This window comes from Xiphophorus couchianus, chromosome 19 (assembly GCF_001444195.1).
Source record: "Xiphophorus couchianus chromosome 19, X_couchianus-1.0, whole genome shotgun sequence".
Taxonomy (NCBI): domain Eukaryota; kingdom Metazoa; phylum Chordata; class Actinopteri; order Cyprinodontiformes; family Poeciliidae; genus Xiphophorus; species Xiphophorus couchianus.
The window spans coordinates 19,028,776-19,056,205 of NC_040246.1; the positions used below are offsets into that span (position 1 = coordinate 19,028,776).

Below are 27,430 nucleotides of genomic sequence, written 5' to 3' on the forward strand. Positions count from 1 at the left end.
ACGCCGCTGTTCTGCTTTGAATCCATTTCTACGCTCCATCAGTAAACATGCTCGCTGTGTCACAGTAACGGCATTCCTCGCTCTGAGGACTCTTTCTGAAACTCCAGATGCTTTTGTTGTTCAACTTTGTACCTTATTTCCACTCAGATTTCCTAATGCTTTGCATGAAATAATGCTGGGGAAAGCCCATAAATTAGGAGATTTCAGAGTTATTGTAAGTAAATAAAGCATGAAGGAAATGTAAAACAGATTCACTCATCTTCAGAGGAAATGTAAGCTGTGTAATTGCATATCTTCATGTTTTCCTGTCTTAAAGTGTGTAAAACAAATGGTTCTAAACCACAAAATGCACCTTAGCGTTGTGAAAAGTATTTTCCACCTTACACATTTCTTCACAAAAAACACGATATCTTGTCAGGTATTTTTGGACTAGTTTCTAGTGCAAATATCTTAGTACACTTGTAATAAGACAATATTACAAGTAACTTTTCAGCAAAATATAGGAGATTGTTTTAAGTCAATTCCTTAATATTAATAAAATATAACAACACTTATAACAAGACATATTTCTCAGCTTATAAGTGGTACAATCTGACATAAGTATTTTTGTCAGAAAATACTTATGAATCAATATTCAATAATTACTAACTTGAAGAATTATGTATAAGCCTAGTCTTATTTTAAGTGTACTGAGATATTTGCATTAGAAGCTAAACAAAAACTACTTGGTAAGATTTAGTGTTTTTGCAGTGTGAGCCTGGTTCTGGTGGAAGTCTGGAAGTTGAAAGGGAGGTCTTCCTTTCCACTGTCCCCACGTGCATTATCAAGACGACACTGTAAAAAGCACATCTTAGCAAGTATTTTTGTCTAGTTTCCGGTGCAAATATATTCTTAAGCTTGGAATAAGACAAAACTAACTTATAAGTAACTTTTCAACAAGATATGAGCTTATTTTAACTCAATAATTCCTTAGTATTAATAAAAGTACTAGTTGGCAGATTATCTCACAAATAAGACTTTTTCCCATGTTATCACTGAAATCTGTCAATGGAACTAGAAAGTTTTTATTGATATTAAGGATTTTAAAAAAAACAAGCTCCTATATTTTGCTGAATAGTTACTTATAAGTTAGTTTTCTTCTTGTTTGCACTATAACTAGACCAAAAATACTGGGTAAGGTTTTGTGTGTTTGGAGTTTGTTTGAAAAAAACAACCTGGGAAAGTTTTCAGGGTGGGAGGATTCACAGTAAATCTTCAACATTTCTCTATCATTCAGCTCTTCTGATGCCCTTATTAAAACATTCACAGTAGTTTTTGGGTAAATAAAGTTGTATTAGTTGAAACTGAGATGTGTGGTGTACAGTTTTTGTTTTATGCTTGTGATTTGCGTTGGTGGGGGTGGGGGTCAGCTTGTGTCTGTGGAAACCCATCAGCCCTGGGCTGAGCCCTTAATGCAGCCCTGACGCCTTTCTGGCGCAGGGGCCACGCTGCCTCACATCTGGAGCCAATTACCCCATGAGGCTGTGTCCCCCCCGTTGTCTCACCAAACACCCACTACCCGCTGCTCCTCCGTCCAAACCAGCTCTGACCACTTTGACAGGCACATTCCTCCACACTGCGCTGTATTCTTGTTGGTGTTTCTTTTTCTTCTCTGCCCTGAACATAATCCACACTGACCATGTTTTCCTCTAAACTGAGGCAAGACGTGTTTATTTGTCTCTTTCTGCATCAAGCTGGAAGAAATTCTGACCCATCCACTCAGCTACGTTCACACTGCAGAACGAATTGATAAAACTTTATTTATTTTTTGGCGTGGTCAAATATATGCGACTTGTGGGATTTCCAGTGCAAACTGCAGGCAGCCAGAAAGTGTCCCGCATGCGCAGTAGAGGGCGCAATAACGTGACACATAAAGAGCGCGGTCAGTGTTTTGCCAACTGCCATAAAGAAGAAGAAGAAGAAGTACTCAGTGTTTGCCCACATTAACAACTTAATCTTCATTATCATCCGCCATGGTTGTTTTTCTTCCCGCTTGCGCGTATCAGGAACTCAGGATAGTGACGTTTGTCAAGTATCAATGAAATTCATTACCTGACCTTTAGGATTCAGGTCACATATGAAACGAAACGAAATATTGACTTAATACAAGCTTCTGTATCTGGCCAAAAGGTTACTTGTGAGTTGGTTTTGTCTTATTTCAAGTGAATGAAAATATTTGCACTAGAAACTAGGCAAAAAATACTTAGTAAGATTTTATGTTTTTGCAGTGTAAAGAGGGTTTACTTAGTGATTTGAGTTACTAAAATAAGCTTTTAGATAATAGCTAAAGATATGGAATAGGACTATATTATAGGAAATTTCCTAGTTGAATAAAAGTGACCCAAGGATGATGCCTTGAGGAATATAAATATTTTCCAAATTAAACAAAGTAGTCTTAGGCTGCCTATAAAAATACTGTATTTAAGTTAATTTAGCTCAGTACCATAAAGTCTCACCCAGGAGGCTTCTCACAATAACAGATTTAGCTGGACGATAAATTGCCCCATTATTGTTTATTGTGATAAACAATAATATTGTTGTTTTGAGATAACATTTAAGTAATATATTGGTAATGGCATAATAATGCAAAAACACATTTTCAAGGATCAATAAACTTTAAATTCTGAATATTTAACACTTTTAACTGGAAGACATTTTAAATATCCAAAATAAATAAATAAAACAACAGAAACGACAAATAAAATAAATTATGAAGTCTCTCTAATTAACATTATTCTTTTAAAAAAGGGACTATTTGAGACCAGATCACAAGACTGAATACTTTTGTCATCCAGTAAGAGAAATACAATTATTCAAAACGAAACTGAGCAAATTTTTTATTTATTATAAATTGATGTATTGTTTATGGTAACAGGCCTATCGTTCACTTTTCCAGCCTATCAACCAGTATGTTATGAAAATATCATATTTTACCAATCTGTTGTGATCTGTTTGTTTCGTTTAAATGGTTTCCCACCTTAACTCCTGTTTTTCTGCGGCCCAGAATTGGCACTAAACACCTTTGGTGAATAAAGTACATTCAGGTTGAGCTGTGATTTATGGAGTCCCTCCATTTTCACACACGTCTGGGCTCCACAGACGTGTGTGTGTTCGGTTTAGGCCTCCATTGCCTCACCTGAGGGGACTTTGGGGTCTTGTAACTGGACTGTGGGTTGGTGGGGGAAGCCCTGCAGCTCAGCCCAATGACTGATGGGAGTAATTGAGTTTGTGGCGGTGCAGGCGCAGAGGTTGGGGGTGTATACTGGCCCCGCAGGATTTCTCTCACCGGGGTCAAAGGAGATGGGAACGAGCCTCGCCGTATCTGGGTTGTGGTCCACTCCCTGGCTTGGCACCAATGCTATGCTTCATTAGCTGCAGCTACAGGGTGCAGCTGGGCCGGCAGCCAGAGATGCGAGCTGTTCTGGGTTAGACCGACATAAACAGGACCAGAACCAAATGTGGAAACTCTGCAGGTGGCTGAAATTAAGCTGTATAAAGAGAGCCAAACTGTGGGCAGCCTGTGGTGGTGAGTGGTGTGGATGTGACATGAAATCTTAATGTTTTCACATCTGTGTGTTCAATTTTGGGTAGTAACTAGTTACATTTACTCAGTTACATTTACTTGAGTAAATCTATGGGAAAAATGTACTTTTAGCAGTATTTTTACAACGCTGCATGTTTTACTTTTACTAACAGGTGGATAGAGTCGCCGAAAGATTTACTGAAGCAAAAGTAGCACTACTTCAACATATTTTTACTCAAGTAAAAGTAAAACGTAGCCAAGAAATTACTCAAGTAAGAGTGAAAACGTATTTGGTAGAAAGTCTACTCTAATACTGAGTAACTGATCAAGTTATCAAGCATTTAATATTTAAAAATTACATCATCAGATGGACCAAAATATAAAGTTAGGCAGAAATTTTGATATTTTAAGGACAAAAATGACAATAATTCATATAAGTAGCAAAAAATGACAATATATTTTTTTCCAAATCAGTTTCTTTCAATAGAAAACTTAAGAAACTTGAACAAAAACTGCAGGTGTGTGTCTGTGTCTGTTAAAGTTTTGGTTAAAACTTATTTATTTTTCATTCAGTGGGTCGAAAATCCAGAAATTTTACTCAAGTAAGAGCAGAAATAGTTAATAAAATTACTCAAGTAAAAATGTTAAGTACAGGGTAGTAGAAATACTCCTAAAAGTACTTTAAAAAGTTACTCAAGTAAATATAATAGTTACTACCGCTTTTACTTGAGTAACTTTACTAGGAAGTATTGTTACTCTTGACTAAAATGTCTGGAATAGATAAATCAATTGAATAATGTCAACTAAGTTAGTAATAGATTAATCGCTAACTGGAAAATACAGACTCAAAAAAGACACAGAGCAATAATTTAGCCAAAACTGTGTGTGTGTATATATATACTGTATACCTCAAGTGTCAGTTTTAGCTTCTTTTAGTTCAGATTCACTAAATGAATGCTATCGTACTGCATTTTCGGCAATAAATTTATTTCTCATTTTAAAGAGATTAAATTATAAATTAATTGTATTTATTTTATTGATTGATTTAAAAAAGACTTAAATGCTCAATTAGTCTGTAGAATGTGAAGATTAATCGTCAGAATAATTGATTTAGAAAACTGATGTTCAGAGATGCTTTCCATCCAATCTGATGGAGCTTCAGCTGTTTTGTAAATAAGAATAAGCAAAACTTTCCGTTTCTAAAGCTGGTAGAGAGAGATGTGAACGCAGTTATGTTCACACTTTGAGCCTGAAAAGAGTTGGCTGTGAATCAGGACAGGGTGAAAAAGGCCAAGAAGCCACTAAAGCTTCTGACAGAAGAAAAACAACATGACAGAGAGGATGTAAAACATGTCGTTTTTTTCCCAGGTAGTTTTATTGTGAATGTGCCGTAAACAACAGGAGGGAAAGGGTGAAAGATGAGGAGAATGTGGATGAATGAGGCGGTCTTTTTCTGCCCTCTGCTGGACATTTTTAATCAAAGACAGAAACTTTTACGACCTTTCCTTTGGAGACCAGATAATACACGGAAAGACTGTAAAGAAAAACATATTTGGTTCTACCGTAGCGCCAACTTTAAGAGTCTTTTATAATAATCTGACCTGTTTGATAGTGGTGAGTTTATTCACAAGCGAGCTGCGATGCGCCATCTTTGTCACGGCGACCTTCGCCCCTCTGTAAGGTCACGTCTGAGAGGTTGTTGTCTGGATCCAAGGGATGTGCACAAAGTGGGAGCCCCGCGCTTTATTCACAACAGCTGGAGCAGAGGGAGGGGAGGTGCTGGCATTTGGCAGAGAGGGGTGAAAGGTCAAGTCTAACACCAATAAAGTGGAGACTTTGATCGTGGCGTTTATGGATGGAGGAGGCACGGCGCCGTCAGGGAGGAGGGAGTGGAGTTTGAAGAAAAAAAAGTATGGAAAATATAAGAATAAAGTATTCTTTTTTTAAGATTTATCTACCTTCAAGAAAAGATGAGCAGAAATCTGAAATACAAACATATCAGATTAATAAACTCATCTGAGTGGAGCAGTGAAACATTTCTGCTTCATGCAATAAAACTTTGATTTATTCAAATCATCACAGTTTCTTCAACATTTATCAGACATTATTCATCTTAGATAGGATTCATTTTTCAACACTCAATAATTAAATCAGGTTATCATTTAGATGATTATATCTGTTGTTGTCTTATCATAAAACATAGACAAAATGTCATTATTTTTGCATTAATAATGTTGTTTCAAATAGATTAGAAACATTTAGCTTTTTAAATGGTTTTTCTGCATACAATTGTTAATTTTTCTAAAGCAGCATTTAATGGACCTTTACTGCCACCTACTGGACAAAAACGTTGTTATATTGTCAGCGGGTTACGGTGGTTTTTCATCAAAGGAAAATGTCTCAATAAAATAAAATATAACACATTTCTTCTGAAATGAACTAACATTATAGATAATGTGGTGTTTCTCCACAACATAAATAAATCAATTAAAGGAATGAGTGTCGAAAAATAAAATAAGACATTTCCTTTTAAAATTACAATAAAAACAATTCTGATGCTCTTTACATGTTGCATGCTTCTTTGACTTTAGGAAGACAGAAAGAGGGAAAGGAAAAAATAGAAATGATTTTAAAAAATATATCTTAATGAGATCAGAAAGAAACATTTCCATAAACAGAGTTAAAAACGAACCTCCCATCTGTCACAGAAGACAACATGGTTAAAACAACACTTAGAAAAACTCAGTCAGATTATTCATAATAAAAAAACAAAACAGAAACTCAGCTTTTACTCTATATGTTACCATCAATGTGAACATTGTGTAAACTTTCCTACTTCTTTTTCTACTATTATAAATTAAAAATTTTGTTTTATTAAAAAAAAAACAATTTCTACTCAGTCAGTAGCTTCTTTGTTGTACAGCTTGTTCAGAATTAATAAATAAATAAGAAAGAAAAAATAGTAGATGAGAAGATAAAAAAAAGAAAGGTAAGAAAAAAGTAAAATTAAAGAAAAATATATCTTTATTTCAAGACAAAATGTAGTCCATATAATTTAAAAATAAAACAAATCATTTGTTGTACACCTATACAGAAAAGGTTTTTTAAAAAGAAAAAAGTTACTATATAGGAAAATAAGTTTTAAAAAATGAAGAAAAGTAAGCAAGGAAAAAAAAGAACAAAAGTTAAAAAGCAAGAAAATTAAAGAAGTAATAGAAAAATATGGCTTTATTTCTAAACAAAAATTAGTCCGTAATATTTAAAAAAATAAAGTTAGACAAAAGTAAAAATGTAAGAAATTACCACGTAGTTCCAGCAGATGTCCAGCAGAGGTCAGACTTTCCCCGAACACCAAGCCGCAGGTGAATTTCCCCACCTTTCGGGCCAGGAGAATGGTGATGCATCATGGTCGGTGTAGTCCGACCCGCCTCTGCGTGAGTAAAACTACAAGCCTGACCATGTGACAGAGTAAAGCCTGTGTGTTTTGTCTTGTGTGCGTTTGCGTGTCTGTCAGAAATTATGCGGAACTCGCAGGTCCTGTCAGCGCTGCAGCTTCCTATTTACTGAAAGGTTGACAGACAGCCTGCACAGAATGACTCCCAACAGTCACCGGCTTTCACCATGACGTGGTTTTCTTCTTTTCTTTCTGTGACATCCCTAAAAAATCTATTTTTGTTTTAAATGCTTTTTTAAAACTTCCGAGCGGTTTTAAAATGAAGTTTAACGGATACCTGAAGCTGCGGATCGGCGAGGCGCTTGACCTCAAACCGACCACCGCCTCAACGCGCCACACCGTCATCTTCAACAAGGCCCCCCAGACGCTGGACCCCTACATAGTGGTGAAGGTGGACGACTACAAGGTGGGACAGACACACACCAAGCAGAAGACCAACATGCCCACGTACAACGAGGAGTTCTCCCTCAACGTCAACGACGGCAAGCAGATCGAGCTGGCGGTCTTCCATGACACCCCGATCGGATATGATGACTTTGTGGCCAACTGCACCATCCAGTTCGAGGACATGATCAAAACATCCAACACAGGAGAGACCTTCGAGGGATGGGTGAGTGCAAACATCTGGCAGGTTCAAAGGCTTCCCGTGTGGTCAGAAACTGCAATTAAGTTCGCAATAAATGTCATTTAGCCAGGAAAATAATAGTTTCAATGAATCTTTATTATACAGAAATATCAATCAATTAGAGTGGAGTCGATGATACAGTCCGGTCTGGTTGTATAACAGTTTAAATACAGAATGATCCATGAAAGAAAGTTCAGAAAAGTGTTGAGTTTGCAGTTCACTGTAAAAGCACAAAATCTTGCCAAGTATTGTTGGTCTAATTTCAAATTCAAATAACTTACAACACTTGAAATAGGACAAAACTAACTTACAAATAACTTTTCAGCAAGACATAAGTGGTAGTTTATGAAGAAAATAATTAATTTGTGTTGATGATAAAGTACTAGTTCCACAAGAAACTTTTTCCACATGTGAAATAATCTGCAAGTAGAGCTAATATTTTTTCATATTAAGGAATTATTTACTTAAAATAAGCTAAAAAAGTTACTTGAAAGCTCATTTTGTTTGAGCATGCATGTGGGGACAGTGGAAATGAAGAACTTCTCTTCAACTTCCACCAAAACCAGGCTCGCACTGTAAAATCATAAAATCTTACCAAGTGTTTTTGTCTAGTCTCTGGTGGAAATATATTACTACACTTAAAATAAGACAAAACTAACTTACAAGTAACTTTTTAGCAAACTATAGGAGCTTGTTTTAAGTAAATAGTTCCTTAATATTGATTAAAAAGTGCAGATTATTTCACTTATAACAAGACATTTTTCATGTTATAATTGAAATAATATGCCAGCGTTAGTACTTTTTATATACATTAAGGAATTATTGACTTAAAACTTGCTCTTATGTCTTGCTGAAAAGTTACTTGCAAGTTAGTTTTATTTTATTTCAAGTGTATCAAGATATTTGCAGTAGAAACATGACCAAAAATACTTGGTTATAGTTATACAAGTTTGTTTTAAGTCAATAATTCCTTAATATTGACAAAAAAATACTAGTTCCTTTAGCAGATTATTCAAGTATAACATGGGAAAATGTCTTTTTATAAGTGAAATATTCTTCCAGTGGAACTAGTATTTTTTTAAATCAATATGAATGAATTATTGACTTATACAAGCCTCTATATCGTGCTGAAAAGTTACTTGCAAGTTAGTTTTATTTTATTTCAAGTGTATCAAGATTTTTGCACTAGAAACTAGACCAAATTACTTGGTAAGATTCTGTGTTTTTAGTAGTGAAGACAGAAAAACATGAAACCCTGGTTCAGAGGAACTTTCTGCTGAAAAGAGAAGAAGAAATAAGAGCAGCAATAACTCCATTACTGAGAGAAACTTTAGCTCAACCAGGAGGTTTGTATTTGCTGATGCAGTGAAATAAGAAGATAACTGAACAATTTTAAATGAGTATCAGTTTATTAAAAAACCTCGGTAGTACAGCAGGCAACCCTGTCTTTACACCACTGAGCAGCTTGTTGCATGTTTCCACTGGTTCCAAAAACCAGTGGAAACTCTTTTAGCTTGGATTCCTCATTGCCATCACCCTAATCTTCAGCTCCATCCAGTGATTCTTCTATCAAGATTCAAGCCAGGACTGTGATGCTGCAAAACATAAATATCACTTCCAGTCTGAGAAAACATGTCTTAACACATGTTTATTGACATATTTGTGTAATTATAGGAAAAACTGAGAGAGCATGAAATTATTGGCAGGAAATAAACAATCATAATGTTCATTTGAGGCCATTTTTACGTGATATAACAGTAATGGTAGAGCCAGACAATATGGCTGAAAACGTATCACCACATAAGCGTTTCAAATCAGTCGATATTGATAAATATAGATTAGTTTTTTAGTTTTAAATATCTGAAATGCTTCCAAATTGTTGGCGTGACCTTTGCTGTTTTATCCACAATTTCCACAGTTTTTTTATTCTCACGCAGTTATGAGGCAGAACTTTAAACTGCTACTTCGCCAGTTACCCAACAGGTTGTTGCTAGGTAACCAAAGAGTGAGAGAGTTGCTAGGTAACCAAAGAGTGAGAGAGTTGCTAGGTAACCAAAGAGTGAGAGAGTCGGTTGATACCACAACCCTGGCCTAGAAATCAATAAACTTTTATTTCTAACTAATATATCACATTAGAACTGGAAGATATTTTTAATATCCAAAATGAATAAACAAAACAACCAAAATGATAAATAAAATAGATACTGAAGTCTTTGTAAGCAAAAATTCAGAGGTCAGAAAATGGGCTTGTTGAGACCAAAACCTGATTAGAAAATCAGGTTTGGTAGAAAACCTGATTTTGGTCAGAAAATCAGAGAGATAATCATACAAATGGAAATTATTGAGCTCATTTTAATTTCACATTCGATTAATTAATTTATTCATACATGAAAAAACCTCAAACCAAAGGAAGTCTGATTAAACTAATTATTTTTTTCATCACTTTGGAGGTTTTTCTGGTTTTATCTTCCAGTCTGATTTACTTCATGGAAACTTTATCTGTCTTTGACCTACTAAACATGTTTGTCCCCAGAAACTTAAACACTGAAAAACTTTTAAAGACTTGTGATGTAAAATACCTAAAACTATCTAGACTCAGAGAACACTGCAAAAACAAAATCTTACCAAGTATTTTTGGTCTAGTTTCTAGTGCAAATGTTATAGTTTTGCCTTATTTTAAAAGTACTAAATTATAAGTAACTTTTCAGGAAGAAATAGGAGATTGGTTTTAGTAAATAATTTCTTAATATTGATTGACAAGTACTAGTTTCACTTGCAGATTATTTCAATTAACAGACATTTTTCCCACATTTTTAGTGAAATAATCTGCCACTGAAATTAGTATGTTTGAATCAATATTAAGCAATTATTATTATTATATTAAGCAAGTTTCTATATCTTTTAAAAAGTTGATAGTAAGTTAGTTTTGTCTTATTTCAACTGAGATATTTGCACTAGAAACTAGACCAAAATATTTGATGAGATCTGTGTTTTTGCAATGGAAATTTGAGACAGACTCCTGATTGGAGTGTTGAATGAGTCTGTGACATCAGATGCTCTCCTATTAATCAGACCAAGACAGAGAAGTTCACAGACTAAATGACCGTAAACTAGTTTGGTTGATAATAATCAGCTGCTAGCTCCTATAATTAGCAACATTTCTTGAGCAGCAAAGCTTAGCATAGCTTTGTTTTTCCTCCATTGCATGTTTAGAGCTCTTTCTCCTGAGAAATGCAAACCAACTTCTGCGAAAAGTTCACGTTTAAGTAAAACGTATCAGTTCCCTGTTTTCATTTTTTTACACACTGGAGTTTACACTAAAGAAGTAACAAACAGAGCAACATTTGCAGCTAAGCTTTTTGAGTAAAAAACTCCTAGTGGTGCTTAAACTGGACATAAAAAAGGCATGTCTTTGTTTTATTTGCCGTTTTTAGGAAGAATTAAACAAATCTCAGTCAGATCAGACAGAGAAAGTATTGCATTGGTGCTAATATTGTAGAATATTACAGTGACGGCATCGGTTGTCATTCAGAGTTTCTCATCATTCTGATGCATCCAACACTCTCTGTGACCTTTAGTGATTTGCTATGTTGACAACTTGACAGCTACAACCAGCAGTAACCATCGTAGGCGAGCAGCTTTTTACCCTCCATCAGGAAGCTGGGACCCTGATCTTGATGTTACTGTTGAACACTGATATTAGGATGATGTTATTTTTCCTATACGTTGTGCAAAAAAAAACAAACTGAAGCTGCAAAAACACAAACATTTACTGCTAAGATAATTGTGTGTAATTATTTCATCAGACAGGGTTTGTATGTTCCCCTGCTTGAAGCTACTTTAGGGCAGATCTGAGAGCTTAAAAGATGAGCTTTACTACATGTCCCACTGAGAAACACAACAGGTCTGCGCTGTCCCCGGCGTCTCTGAAAGAAGGATTCATTAACTAACATTTAAACTCCTTACAGGACGCATCTCCTCTTCGTCTCAGGCCACCGCTCGGGCGCCTCGTGTTTCCATTTATTGGCTTACAGGCTTTGACTGCTATAGACAGTGAATACAGTGAGAAACCACACATGATGGCCCATGTGGTGAAACTTTAGCTCTACTTAAGCGTGGCAAAGTGCATCAGCGCGCACGTGGTCCAGACCTGCAGCAGCCCCCCTCACCCTGAGGCTGCACACAAATCCTTGCTTCTTAGATAAACCGGTTTGGATTAACACAGTGGTGTCAAACTCAGTTTTGTTTTGGGCAAAATCAAGATCATGAAGGCTCTTAAAGGGCCTGTTGTGCCAGGATGTATTGATAAAATCTGTTCACAAACTGTTAAAATATCAATGAATTCTTAAAATTAAATATTATTATTGAACATCTTTTCAGTCCCTCTAGGATTTTGTGGTTCTTTTTGGGCCTTTTTTTTGTAATAAAAATCAAAGTGTTTGTAATTTGGAAATATTTGTGCTCATTTATGATGATGAATGTGACTTTTTTTTTTTTTTACCCCTCCAGGGGGTCTTTTGTGGGCTCTAGTGTCCCTTATGTAACAGTGGGCTGACAGGAAACGGGGAAGGAGAGGGGGGAAGACATGCGGCAAATGTCGTCGGGTCCGGGAGTCGAACCTGCGACAGCCGCGTCGAGGACTCAAGGCCTCCAAATACGGGTCGCGCTAACCCCTACACCACCACGGCACGCCCAATGTGACTTTTTACTACTCGCTTTATAGCTCATGGACTATAATCTGACATTAATTAAGGCCAAGGCAGCTGTTTAGTAGTAAAGTTTTTGACAATTTTTGAGAAAAATCTGCAATAAACGTCCAATTAACACCAAAGAGTGGAGGGATTTGGTGATTTTATGTCAATTTCCACGATAATTCTCAAGAAACTGGAGGAATTGATTGACATAATTTGGCAGTAAACATGAAAACAGCATTGATTTGATTGATAACATGATATTTAAGCACACTTAGTGTTTAGTCTAGAATCTAGAGGGCCACAAAAAAGCTATGGCAGACCGGATTTGGCCCACAGGCCTTGAGTTTGACCCAGGTGGCTTAAAACAAAGTATTTCTGACGATTATTGACACAGATCTGAGCAAAACCAAAATGGCCTATTTTACCTTTTGAAACGTAACTCTTCAGACTGAAGTTTTCCGTTATGTTTTCTCTTTTTTTAACGTACTTTCGTCCCTCCAAGACCTGAATCCACTGCAGGAGTGTAAGCTGAGCCTGTTCAGGCCTGGGGCGGCTGCACGTTTCTCTCTGCAGCAGCAAAACTGTCAGGACTCTCTCACATGTACAACATTTAGACATCAGAGAAGTGCATCCAGAAAAGCTGCAAAGCTTCTTGCTTTAGAAACAAAAGCAGAAATGCCTCTCTTAAAGGTTTAACTGTAAAAACTCAAACCAAAGATTCATTTTTAAAACTTAACCAAATGTTTTTCCTTCTTAAATTGCTGAAAAGATAAAAGCTATAATTTATTACAAGCACATGCACTGCAAAAACAATCTAGTTTTTAGTTCACATGTCTTGATACTCTTGACATAAAACAAAATAATTTTGCAACAAGGTACAAGAGCGTGTTTTAAGTAAATAATTCCTAATTATTGGCAACAAAGAAGATTATTTCACTTATAACCAGATATTTACCCATGTTATAATGAAAATAATCTGCCAGTGGAACCTGCACCTTTTCATTCATTTCAAGTAATTACTGACTTAAAACCAGCTGAAAAGTTGCTTGTAAGTTACTTGATTTTATTTAAAATGTGGTGAGATATTTAAAGTAAAAACTAGACCAAAAATACTTGGTAAGATTTTGTGGGGTTTTTTTCAATGTTAGGATTAATTTCATGTAGAAATCAGAAATGCATGGCGCTTTTTGCCCCAGCTTTCTGCAGAAAACAACACCTAGCATGCGCTTTGAGACCCTGCTGGTTGTGAGGAAGTGGTGTGAAACTGGAACTTGGTCTGCAAATGTATTTCTCACTTCAAGGCCCCAGCTTGAGGTTGCTATCTGCTCGATCTGAACTACGATGGGCTGCGTCTTTTTTCTTTCTTTTTTTTTTTTTGGTGCTTTGTTGTGCAGACGAAGCGCTGGGGCTGGTGCAAGCCTTTACACGCCCACTCTGCTGTTTATCGCACTTTTTTCCCACCTGTTGATCATTTTCTCAGAGGCTCACAGCCAAGCGCTTGTCTTCTCTGTTGGCTCTTTTCCAGTTTGCTCCCAAACATAGTGTCCCCTCCCCCCGTCTCCATGCCCACGGTTCTGTTCACACCACAAAAATACAAAATTTTACCTAGTTTCTAATGCAAGTATCTTAGTACACTTGAAATCAGACAAAACTAACTCACAAAGCAAGATAGCAAACTTGTTTTAAGTAAATTATTCCTTAAAGGTGACCTATTAAACTTCCTTGAACCAGTTAGAATAGGTCTATACAAACATGTTAATCACATTTTTTGCACAAAATAATTCTTAGATAATGAGCTTTTAGTGTGCTCAGATCTGACCATTTTGAGGTGTTTTAGGGCGTCTTGTCACTTTAAATCTAAATATGTTGCTGCTGGCCACGCCCCCAACTCAACATTTACACTCACATGTGAAAATGGCTGCAAACAGATGCGCAATTGTAGAGGCGTACTTCTTTAACAAGCAATAGTAGAAACTCCAGTAAGGGTAAAACCAGCTGACCAACCGTGCCGGAGTTCTGCTTGGGTTGCTAGGTAACGGGTGAGCTCCACAGTGGTTGCTAGGTAACCGCCAGTGGCTGCTGATCTGTAACATTACATTCTGGGAGCTTTTGAAACGGCTCATTTTCCAGACACCAAAAAACATTAACTTATTGCCAAAAACTGTCTGGATGTTTGTTTTTTAAGCGCTCGCGCTGTTTTTTTTTGTTGTTGTTGTTGTGTTTTTTAAGTGCAAAATGTGAATTCTGAATAATACATTTCCTCTAATATTGCTTTTAAAAAGTTTAGGTCTACTAGTGGCAGATTTTTTCACTTATAACCAGTGAAATAATCTGCTAACTGAACTAGTACTTTTTCATCAATACTAAGGAATTATTTACTTATAAAAGCTGAAACGTTACTTGTAAGTCAGTTATGTCTTATTTCAAATGTACTAAGATATTTGCTGTAGAAGCTGGACCAAAAATTCTTGGTAATACTTTGTGTTTTTGCAGTGCAGCCTCACGGTTCCCGGCTGTATCAGAATTTCTCTGACATTTTTAGACCAAAAGGTCAGCTTCCTTCGCCTCCCGCCTGTAGATGACTCCACCGCTCTTTGACTTCCTTAGGTGCTCAACACCTCCGCACTTCACATTGTGCTGCCCCCTCACTATTGATTCCCCATTAAAGTATTTGTAGGCGCGAGTTGAGAAGCAGAGAACAAACTGAAAGTAGGTTAAAAACGACCCTCAACATTTTCCACCCACCTTCCTCTGTTTTAAAGTTGTTTAAGGTTTCCTTCTCTGTGGTTCAGTTTTACTATAATAGCTGTGCTGTAGGCCCACCAGCGCAGTAATTGTGTCAGTTTTATTTATTAAATAGAAAAAAGTCACAAATCTTATGTGAATAACCTAGAGATGATGATAATCCGCTACTAACTGATTGTTATTGACTCAGTGTAATGTTGTATCAATACAAAGAGAATCTGAAAATTTTATTTCTTTATTTTAACATTTTTTAATATACATTGTTTTTTGTTTAAAGATGTATCATACAGGGCTGAATCGATTAATCATGAATAGTCATGATTAATCAATTCTTGAAATAATCAACTAATTTTGTAATCGATTAATCATTAATTGGAATGACTCTACAGAAGATGTTAATGTTAAAAATATGCATCCTATTCTACAAATGATCAATCGTTCACTAAAGGAATGCTTTGTTATTGCACTTTAGTCAATTAAATACTTATTTTCCTATTTAAAAAATGAATTGGATAAATTTTTATTTGCATCATTTTATGTATTTCTAATAAAAAAAACAGATCAAGTGTTAGTAAAAAATCTGCAGTGTGTGCCTATTTTTGTTCCGCATAATTGTCAAAATATTCAATTACTAAAATAAACGTTAGTTGCAGCTCTATGTCTGCATGAATGGTTGATTGAGGCTTCGTTGCTTATGGTTTAACGATGTGGCTTTTGAGAAAAGGTGTACACTATATAAGATTATAAGATTTGGGGGTTTTATTAACCAAAGTGACAATAACTCATATAAAGAACATAATTTAAAAAATCCATAGAATTTTGTTTCAATATGAAGTTTATAAAACTTTAACAAAAACTTCAGGTGTGTGTTTGTTGAATCTCTGGTTAAAACATGTTTGTTTTGATTCAGTGAAGTTACTCAGTTACTATGAAGTTACAGTTACTATGAAGTATCACTACTCTTGCTTGAGTAGTGATACTTCATAATAAATTTACTAAAGTAAAAAGTACAGTGTAGTAAAAATACTCCAAGAGGTTACTCAAGTAAATATGTAGCTTGTTACCAGAGTTGGATAGTAACTAATTACATTAACTCAATTACATTTACTTGAGTTACTTGTTTGAAAAAAAAAACTTTTACCATGCTGTACTTTTTACTTTTACTTGAGTAATTTTATTATGAAATATTTCTACTCTTGAGTAAAATTTCTTATTTTCTACCCACTGAATGAAAAACAAACATGTTTTAACCAGAAATTCACCAGACACAGACACACACCTGCAGTTTTTGTTGAAGTTTCATAAGTTTTCTATTGAAAGAAACTAATTTGGAAATAATTTATTTAGCCTGATTTTATTTTTTGTTACTTTTATGAATTATTGTCATTTTTGTTCTTAAATTACCAAAATTTCCACTTAATTTTTTTAACTTCTTCCGTCTGATGATGTAATTTTTAAACATGAAATGATTGATAACTCGATCAGTTACTCAGTACTTGAGTAGACTTTTTACCAAATACTTTTTTTACCCTTACCTGAGTAAAAATATGTTGAAGTATTGCTACTTTTACTTGGTTACCCTGAGCACCACTGGGTAATGGGCTGGGGTTGCTAGGTAACGGACTTTGGTTGCTAGGTAACAGGGCAACGTTACATTCTGGAGGTTTTTTAGACAACATAAAACATTAGCTAATTGCTAAAAAAACCTACTGTAGTACAAGTTTTGGCTACTCTACCTGCCTCTGATGGGTTAATTGGTTTTCACACAGTAGCAGATTAATTTGTTCAGTCTGAAGGTTTTCCACTTGAATCAGAGGGAGATAAAAATACAAGCTGCCTTGCTCATTACTCAGGGCAGGGAGCGGTAAACATCACCAACCCGCCTACCATACAAGGCCTTGCCCAGAAATCGACCTGCATGGCTTAGGCTGTCAGGCTGGAAGTCTGAACTATGTCTAGACTCAGAAAGTGACTGAAAACAGGAGCAGGGATCTTTAAGCTGGAGTGAAAACATAGTTTTATTTTAAGTGAGTCCGCCTGTTGGTTGCGTTCATGCTCCACATGGCTCTGTCTGTGCCCTGTCAGGTTTTTCCAGGAAGGGTGTATCGAACATAAATAGATCTTACTTCAGTGATCCGAGTTTCCACTCGGTGGTTTCGGCAGGAAGTATGTGTTCCCCCGCCTGCCGGCTTGACAGGCGGGCGGTGTCCATCTTTAAAAGTTTCTGTGATGTTTGGGTTTCCAGCATGTGAAATAAGTTGCGACTCGACTGGCCGGACCGGCCGGACTCGTCGGACCGCCTTCCTGTAAAGGCCGTCAGATTTTTTCAGTGTTATGTAGACTGAGAGGAATGAAAGCTATGCTCTGGGTAGAGTCGCCAAATATTGTACTCAGGTAAGAGAACACTAAAAAACAAAATCTCACCAAGTGTTTCTGGTTTAGTTCAAACTTTTCAACATGAGGGCCAAAATTGTTAATTTGAACAAAAAAAACCTTTTTTTTTTATATATAAAATGTTTAAAACAAGCTTTTGGTGCCTTCTTTTATTTTAGCTGCTCAGTAATAAACAATTTCATAAAAATGGATGTGTAAGTCATTGTAGATAGAAATTATTATTTTCTTTTATGAAACACAAACATTAATGTTTGTGTTTCTAGTTACTCCAAAATTAAGCTGAATGCAAAAACCTTGTTGATAAATGGTAGTCTTATTTTTTTTAAATGATGTTATTTATTTTTTTAAAATGTGGAAAGTGTTCATCATCTGTATCAACCACTAATGCTTGAAGGTCAGATTTGTTCCCTTTTTGCCGCCCAAAATCCTCCAGAGGGATGCAAATGGCAAAGCTGCATCCTGAAGCTTTAGCATTAGCATTCTGTCTCTGCTCCTGTAACGTATTGACTCGTTTTTCTAGAGAACATGACATCTTTGTTGTAAATTAAATACTTTCTGGTAATAAACTCTTCTATAGTTGGGCCAAATGTTAATTTTGTGTTTCCGTTTCCTGCTGGGGCGTTCAGCAGGAACGCTGAACACATAAACAACGTTGTGTGTTTATCTGTCTGCAGATGGACTTGGAACCAGAGGGCAAGGTTTACGTCCTGATTACGCTCACCGGATCGTTCACCGATGGTAGGGCGATGACTTTACTTCTTATTTTTGACGCCCTGGTGGACATCTTTTGAATGCATTCATGCAGGCATGCATGCATGTGCCACTGTGTGACTCTGTTAGCTGACAGACAAATGCCAGCTGTCAGCTAAATTTCCACAACACTTCAAAGCTTTTGCACACAAACTTAATTGACTTGGTCATCATGAAACATTGGTTTTTATTAGAGGGATGGAAGTGACTTGCTGCCATGATAAAGGAGAAGTTGAGGCTGCATGCTGATCTGTTGCACCATTTCTCTGGGTTATTATTTCATACTTACTAAACAGAACTTCTTCCTCTGTTTTTTGCTGATGCCTTGCTTGGTTTGAACTTGAAAAAAAAACCAACTAAATTTAAAGTGTCCTAAAAATACCTAATAGACATGTTGCAAGTTTAAAAATAATTTTACCCCAAAGAGCCAGGCTTTCTTCCTTATTTCTTCCACCATTTTTAAAGGTCTTTTGTTGTTTTATTCTTGGATTTATGAATATTTTTCATGTATTTTCTTACATATTAATAATTATATTGTGAAGTCTGCGCTTTCAAAATTAGAAAAATGAACTAGGCGGGAAAAAAAGTGTCAGGCTTAAAAAAAAAAAAAAAAGCTGCTTACCGTAATCGAGCAGAATCTATTTATGCTCGATTTATGCTGATGCAAAAACCTTGTCGATGCAGTAAATCGACCTTTGTGCTTGAAATGTCAGCATCTTAAAAGGGGACCTATTATGCAAAATTAACATTATGGACATTTTTATCCGTTTGGGTCTCAACTTCTTCTAAAAACAGCCTAAGTGCTTAAAAAAACTATGCAGATGTTTTTTGGCAATAAATTAGTGTTTTATGTTGTCTCAAAAACCTCTGGAAAGTAATGCAACACTGCGCTGTTTCCTAGCAACCCAGTCCTGTTACCTAGCAACCCAAACTGAGCTGCAGCGTGTTTGGTCAGCTGGCTTTATTGCTGTATGCGCTGTACAATGGCTGCTGGAAAAGACCTTTTTTGTTGTTGTTGACTTACCATCCAGAAACCACTTGCTGCATTCTTGTTGGTTGCGCAGGAGGCTCCACTTCTGCTCTTCAAAGATGTACAGGTGTGTAATTGTGCATCTGGTAGCAGCCATTTTCATGTGCGAGTGTAAACGTTGAGTTAGTGGCGCGGCCAGCAGCAGCTTGTTTAGATTTAAAGAGACAAGACGCCTTACAACCAATAAAAATACAAAACTGAGCCGACTAAAATCTCATTATTTAAGATGATTTTGTGTAAAAAATGTAACTAACATGTTTTGTAATAAATTATCTAAACTATTTAGGTAAAGAAAAACAATCTCAAATAACATGCAAAAATTTTTGCGATATAAAAATGTTTCTTACAAGTTGGTAAGTGTAAGGAAGTTTTTAGTTATACTGAAATTAACACTCTTCAGAGTATCGCAGCTTTTATTCACGGGCCAGCGTGTGGGCTCAGCATGTAAGTTTCCATAGCTCATGTGGTTTTCTTCTCTCTGCTATACTTACACAACTCATTGCTTAGTGGAAGAAGTGCAAATATTAAAAGAAGCTATGAAGTCAAACATAATTCACACGTATTTAACGTTCATTTCACCAAATGATGCATTTTATTTTTGTTTTGCCTGAATCCCTTTACTATTTGGAACCAGGTGAAGATGTCTTTTCCAGGTGGAATCTGACATGTCATAAAAGCAAAACGTTTGCACTCCTACTTTACAAGTTTATTGTAAATTGCTGCTGAAGTTATTCAACAATCAAAAATGTTTCATTTGATTAATTTAAACTCTTTAAAATGGAGTTAAAACGGTAAAAATGCTGTTCAACATTAACACAAATTTGGATTAGCTTTATAATAACACTAATTGGCTGTCTGTTATTTTGAGTTTAAATAGGACACTACACCTCAAACAGAACTGATTATGTTTCACTGAATCTATAAACAACATTTGCGACTCAGTTTTTTAACCCTGTTTGTGTCCAACATCACCAACACCTAAAAGTTGTGTTTATCTTCCAGTTTCCAGTCCCAAATGTGAGCAGCACATATTTAAAAAACGTTACTTAATGTTTAAAGCAGCGGAAATAGATTGAGGCTGTAATTTTAGGGCACTTGTGTCAAACTCAAGGCCGGGGGTCCAAATTTGGCCCGCCGTAGCTTTTTGTGTAGCTTTCAAGATTAGAAAAAATTACATCAAAAATTCCCCACAGTTTTTCACAAATCTGCAAAATTCACACAAAATCTACAGATTTATGATTTTACTGAAATGTTTTTCTCAAAATTGGCCAAAAACAGTTTAAGTGACGACTGCTTCAGCTTTGATGTCAAGTTATATCTGTGAACTTGACAGATATGCTGAATACAGCGATTAATAAAAGCTGTATTGCTAATAAAAGCTGCTAAATATATATGATACATTTAGCACCATATATTAGCGCAAGTATTGTGTAAAGTTCTTACAAATATTTCTAAATTAGCACCACAAAATCTGTGATTTTGATCACAAAATCAACACAAAGACAATCATGAAATCTTGGAGGGACTGATCAGTGTGAAAAGATGTTCAGTATTATTTAACTTATAGAAACACTTATCGAATGCTGAAACAACTATTTATAGATATTTTAGCAAATTAATGGGTTTTATCAACACATTCTGGCACAACCGGCTCTTTAAGAACATTCAGATTTTTTGTTTTGGTCCAAAATGAAAATGAGTTTGACTCCCTGCTTTGATGGATGATCACAGAGACAAAAATAATATAAATGTAATTTCCATTCAATCAGCTTTTCCTTAAATGTTAAAAATGTGCATAAATGAGAGGAAAAGGTGGCATACCTGGTCATGACTTGGTGGAATAAATAAACACGCCCTCTTCAGAATGGGATCAAAAGCAGAACAAAACTTTATATAAACGTTTTGCACTGAAATGTTCAAATTGTTTTATTAATGGTGAAAAAATGTAGAATTTTGCACACAGTCTGTGTGTTTCATCTCTGGCCTGAGCATGTTGTAGTTAATCAATTAATTAATGATAAATTGAAAACAAATCGATAATTTCCATTCTGATTATTAATACGTTTTGATGGACAATCCTGTTTAAAGACTTCAGAATCCATTTTATTTACAGTTTCTGTGGTGCCTGGTTTTATTTCTGTTTTATTTGTTGTTTTTGGATGTTGTTTTACTTTGGATATTTAAAATATCTTCCAGTTCTGGTGTTAAGTTTATGGGCTCTTTGCACCTGATGCGCTGACGTCACAACCGCATGCGCAAATGCGGCTTTCTTGTTTCTGCTTTGAGTTACCATGACAGCTAGAAAAGACAAAGTTGTATTTCAGACGCAGATAAATGAACATGAACATGAACATTGCTGTCTTCCTAATATAATGGGCTTTTAAGTTTTCATGGATTTCCAAACGATCCTGAATTAAGAAGACGGTGGCTTGTAAATATTCGTCGCTACCAGTTAAAGCTAACGCAGCACAGCAAAGTGTACAGCCTTCACTTCACTCCGGATCAACTTCTTCAGCCTAAAGCAGAAGGTAAAGGAACCTCCTGTGTTATTTCCATGGAATCACTTCTGTATTCAGCCTGAAAGAGTTTATGGGAACGAGAGAGCAGACCAGAGCCAGACAGCCGAGCAACTGATCGGCCTGAACACACTGCTGTAAACACCGTCCTGCTTCACAAGAAGCATGCAAAACTAATAAAGCGAAATAACACGGAGACCTTAAGGAACACGGCCATATTTTTCTAAAAGCAACAACTTTGAACCTGAACAGTCAGCTGAACTAGAACTCTGACACCAGAGCTGCTCTACTGTTAAGCTATGGGCTTGTTGTTCCTCAGGCTTCAGAAGCAAAAAGCCTGAACCGTAAAATCCCCGTTACTTGGTCTCTGACACTAACGACAATAAACGCAGGTAATATACTTGAAAATAAGGTAAAAACATTGTCCGCTAGAATGGATGAAAAATGTTTAGATACTTAAATAGCACATTTTTACAAGAAAAATGTCTAGCATAAGCTAAAGCTAATGTTAGCCACAAAGTTTAAAGAAAGTAAAACTCACCTTCGTATCTGTGTACAACAAGGCAAACATCTTAAAACCTTTCTCCAGTTTACTTGTCGGGGCTTTGGATCGATGTTCATCATTAATTGTTAACTTGGACAAGCCCTGCAAACACCCAGTGTAAAGAGCCTTTTTCAATAGATCGGAAACGATTGAGCCGCTTTTCCCCGAACGCGGAAGCTGAGCTGCAAAGAGCGCATTGGTGTTTCACAGAGTGAACCTGCAGTATTATGCCATTATAAATATATCACTGGAAAATAGTCTTAAAACAACAATATAGTCATTTACACTGACCTACTAGTTACTGTTAAACAAACAGTTTTAAGTGTAGGATCCAAAAATAATAAAATACATATTACAAAAATAAAACGCGACATTCTAAGTGGGAGTTCATGGTGCGTTGATGGCTGGAGGTGGGAAGCCAAATCCTCATATAACTTATGACGGCTCTCTGCTTATTGTTTAGTTTGTTTACATTTTAGGAAGGTGGTGCACAGTTAGAGCTTTATTGAACAATCCCAAATCCAAACAAGCAATAACACAAAGCAGAACTACATGACTGAACCTGTGAGCCTGTTTCTATGGCTGTGAGTTACTAAAAGGTGACCTATTATGCTTCCTTCAATATGTTATGATCCATCTATGGGCGATTATATTATGCAAATAATGTACAATTTTTTTTTTTTTCACAAAATTATTCTTATATGATGATTTTAGTCTGGTCAATTCAGAATGAGCTGCTTAATGCATCTTGTCACTTTAAATCCAGACAACTTGACGTTTTCACTTGTTCATGAAAATGTCTGCAAACAGATGCGCTATTGTCTGAAAATCATTAGTAGAGCCTCCTGCACAACTAACAAGAATGCAGAAGTTTCTGGATGGAAAGTCAACAACAAAGGAACACTTGTCCTTTCCAGCAGCCATTGTACAGTGACAAATTATTGTCATTTCGGTCCTTAAAATCCCAAAATTTCCAATTGACTTCATATTTTGGTCCGTCTGATGATGTAATTTTTAAGTTTTAAATGATCATTTGATCAGGTAATCAGTACTTGAGTAGACAAGAAGTACTTTTTTACTTTTACTTGAGTAAATCTTTTGGCGACGGGCTGGGGTTGCTAGGTTACGGGCTGGGGTTGCTAGGTAACGCACAGTGTTGCATCGCATTCCAAAGATTTTTATAGACAACATAAAACATTAAATAATTTCTAAAAAACGGGGGTGATTTGTTTAAGAGCTTGGGTTGTTTTTAGAAGCAGTAGAGACCAAAATGGAAATACAGAAACACGTTAAATGTGAAGTTTTCCCCTGTAAGGACGGCGTTTCATTGAGTTTTCCATTATTTGATCCCAAATGATCCTCCGGTCTCGTTGCAGATGTCGCCGTAAAAAAAGAAAACACCCACAAGCAGTTTACGAGGGAGCGGCAGGGCGCCGTGAAGCGACGGATCCACCAGGTCAACGGGCACAAGTTCATGTCCACTTTCCTCCGTCAGCCCACCTTCTGCTTCCACTGCAAGGAGTTCATCTGGTGAGTCCGTCCCGCCGGAACCGAGCCGAAACTGTCTGGAGGAGATCTGACTGTTTCCTCTCTGTTGCAGGGGTGTGTTCGGAAAACAAGGTTACCAGTGTCAAGGTGTGCAGGCCGGCTGGCCTCTTTGTTCGACTGTTGGTCATCCTCTCTGCAGAAACGACTGTAACCCTGTGTGTGTTTTCAGTGTGTACGTGTGTAGTTCATAAGCGGTGCCACCAGCTGGTTGTTACTGTGTGTCCACGCATGAAGAGATCAATCAAAGAGAAGGTAACGGCTGCTTGTTTCTGCCTCTTTTCTCTTCATTTTTCACACATTCTTAAGAAACTTTTTGCGTTAATTCAGAAAGCCCTAAAATAGCAGCCCACTCCCACACATGCAAGTTCACCCACTCAGCACCTGCAGCAATCAGCAGCCTTTACAGCTTCCTGTTTCTGTCTGAGTCGACCACTGAGCCAGAACGATGCAAAATTTTCCACATGAGCTGCTGATGTATTTACATCTCTACAGATACACTCACTAGTGATCTGTATATTGTGCAAAAGCAAAAGTTTCTCCTGTTTTTGGTTAATTCTGAGCAAATGAAGCAAAGAGAAAATCATCCAACTTATAGCAAAAAACTTTGATCTTAACCTCATCTGAGGTCAATACTTTTAACAATTTTCCTCTCAGAAAGAAAGAAAGACATTTAACAAATATTTATTCATATCACAATTCCAAAAAAGTCCAATTACTCACATGTCAGAGAGAAAAGGAAAATCTCAAATATTAAAACAACTTACAAATCTATGTGGCTAAAATACCAAACAAACAAAAATAAACCTTACACATGATAAAATATTACTGAAAGAAATAAAAGTCTAATCTTCTTTCAATGAACATAAAACATTTCTAATACGCCACAAGTAAGGAATATTAAAATTACAAGTAGCACCATAAAAGGCATGCATCAGAGAAAGGAAGAAGGAAACAGAAGTAAAAAGAAAGAAAACATGTTGAAACATGCTGATGAAACGCCAAACTTTGCATAAGCCAAAAAGTAGTGATAGCAAAGCCTGCAGAGTGTCAAAAGTGGAGTTTAAAATGCCGATGTGTCAAATTAGGAGGAAGTTCAGAGAAATGTTGTCTGAGAGCAGTAGCTTGAAGACCTATCAAACCGGCACCATCCCCAGTAATTTAAATGCTTGTTTAGGGCATTTTACACATTTAGACCAGGAATCCCAACGCACTTAAAACTCAATATTTACATACACTGCTTGTTCTTTCACATTAAATCAAACAAATTTGTTTCTGTTTTAAGTCAGGGAGGATTGCCAAACGTCCTTCTGTTTGATAAATGATATAATTAGGAGAGATTTTTCTACAGAGTTGTTTTATGACTTTCTTCAAAATATTACATACAATAAAAGTGTTAAAGTGTTATGCCTTTGCAAACATCTGCAAAATCAAAGATGTCATTCACGTCATTTAGATAAATTAACCGTCAAACGCGCCACTTCCTCGTGTGACATCATGAGAAAACAGATATCAGGAAGACAGATGCAGACTTTCATAACTCTGGTTCATCGCTGGGTAAAATGTGATGCTTGTTGTTGCAAAATGTGCAAATCTGACCCAGAACAAAAGCAAAACCTTGTGAAGATGCTGATGAAAGCTGGGAAGAGCCGTTATCTGATATGAACTGAAAGGCCGCTCTGCAAGGAAGAAGACCTGGAAAACATCTGCAGAGGCCTTTTATTTTAGGAGAAACAAAAGATTTAGTGTTTTGCCCCCCCAAAAAATAAGAAAGGTGGAGGACACCATCTCATCTGGCAGTATCATGTTAGGCAGATTTTTTTGCTGGTGCAACTCAGAAGATAGATTAAGCAGAGAACACGTTGTGGTAGTTTGGAATGAAAAGCTCAAGACTTCAGTCAGAAAGTTGCAGCTTTGTTGGATTTTCTCTTTTCAAGTTCACAGCGCTAAATTAGTTACAAAGTGGTTTTCTGCGTCTGTTTAATTTATTTCATTTAACTAATCTGACCTGTCCTGATTAATTTACTGCCTCTGTTGTTTTCTTGCAGGATGAAACTCAAGGTTTCAGCATCAACGTCCCTCACAAGTTCAGCATTCACACCTACAAGTCTCCAACCTTCTGTGACCACTGTGGTTCGCTGCTGTGGGGAATAGTTCGGCAGGGCCTGCACTGCAAAAGTACAAGAAATATAAAAGTTGGGATCTCGTTTATCTTTTGGTTTGTCTAATTGGTGTATTTATTCTCCTGTTCTCAGTTTGTAAAATGAATGTTCACATCCGCTGCAAAGGCAACGTCGCCCCAAGCTGCGGCGTCAACAGCGTGGAGCTGGCCAACAAGCTAGCAGAGATGGGTCTGCAGGCCGGAGGACTCTCCAAGCGAAACACAATGGTAGAAAAACTTTTTTCACATTACTCTAAATAACCTCTGGATCTCTGTGAACATGTCGATCTTTTCCAGCAGGTTAAAGAGCCGAGGAGGCAGTCATCCGAGAGAACGGAGAGTACGACCACGGAGGTTCGGCCGGATACCCCGCGGCTGGGGATCTCAGATTTTACTTTCCTTCAGGTTCTTGGCAAAGGCAGCTTCGGCAAGGTGGGGACGACTTCGAGCGACAATGGGAATGATCCTGTAATGAATGGGATTATGGGAGAAAAAATCATAGCTTTTATAATGGAGCAAGTTTATTTTCACAAATATAAATGGAATATTGTTCTAATTCTGCATGTAGATTTTTAACCAGCATTCATTCTGAGTGCATATTTCAAGGCTCCACATAATCGCCAGAGTTAGCTCTGCAGCTGCAATAAAGTTTGAACCGAAGTCTTATTAAATGTGATTGTTTAATATTATAAGAAAGCAAACATGCTGAGGTTGTGCTTTTCTTATTCATGCTTTATTTGCAGATATGTGGTGGGATTTGAAAGAATTAATCTGATTAATGGGTTATTGAGATAATCATTAACTGGAGCATACAGACTCTTAAAAAAGGCTGTTTGCTAAAAGAACATCATATTCAGAGTATTAATAAAAACAAAACTGGATAAAATAAATGTACATTTCTCATTTGAGATAAAACAAATCTCAGTCTATAAATATGTTTTAGCATTTTAAACGCAAAATGTATATTTTCATGGTACAGTTTTTCCTTAATTACTGCGCTGAGTATGATACTCTGTCAGCAAAGGACTTTTTTTAGAGTCTGTTGTGATTATTTGATTACTAAATTAGTCGACGATTATTTTAATAATCAATTAATCATAATGAATCACAAATAGTTTGATTAATCAGAATAATGTTTTAGTCCCAATAAAGTGTAATATAAAAAAAACTGTTAGTCAAGGTAACAGTTAATTGATTACTAAATTAGTTGACAATTGTTTCAATAATTGATTCATCATGATTAATTCGATTAATCGTTTCAGCCCTAATAAAGTGTAATAGCAATAACAAACAATATATAATTATTTTACCCCAACAAAGTTGTCTTCTAAGTAAGTAACTGAGTAATTATAATTAATCCTGTAAAAATTAATTATTATTACTCAGTTACTTACAGTAACTAGCAATCCA

General features: G+C 36.3%; 1 protein-coding gene across 2 annotated transcripts in view; it reads left to right on the plus strand.

The window, feature by feature from the left end:
• Positions 1 to 6,809: 6,809 nt before the first annotated feature.
• prkcha (protein kinase C, eta, a) overlaps positions 6,810 to 27,430 on the plus strand; it is a 39,491-nt gene continuing 18,870 nt past the window's right edge. The window contains exons 1-8 of one of the 2 annotated variants that reach the window (XM_028001159.1): positions 6,810 to 7,626; positions 18,149 to 18,212; positions 23,691 to 23,844; positions 23,915 to 23,949; positions 24,032 to 24,114; positions 25,908 to 26,037; positions 26,115 to 26,248; positions 26,321 to 26,452. In XM_028001159.1, the coding sequence (XP_027856960.1) occupies positions 7,276 to 7,626; positions 18,149 to 18,212; positions 23,691 to 23,844; positions 23,915 to 23,949; positions 24,032 to 24,114; positions 25,908 to 26,037; positions 26,115 to 26,248; positions 26,321 to 26,452 (1,083 nt within the window). In that variant the 5' untranslated portion in view covers positions 6,810 to 7,275. Of the gene's footprint in view, positions 7,627 to 18,148; positions 18,213 to 23,690; positions 23,845 to 23,914; positions 23,950 to 24,031; positions 24,115 to 25,907; positions 26,038 to 26,114; positions 26,249 to 26,317; positions 26,453 to 27,430 lie in introns of both variants that reach the window. The other variant, XM_028001158.1, reaches the window with a different exon arrangement.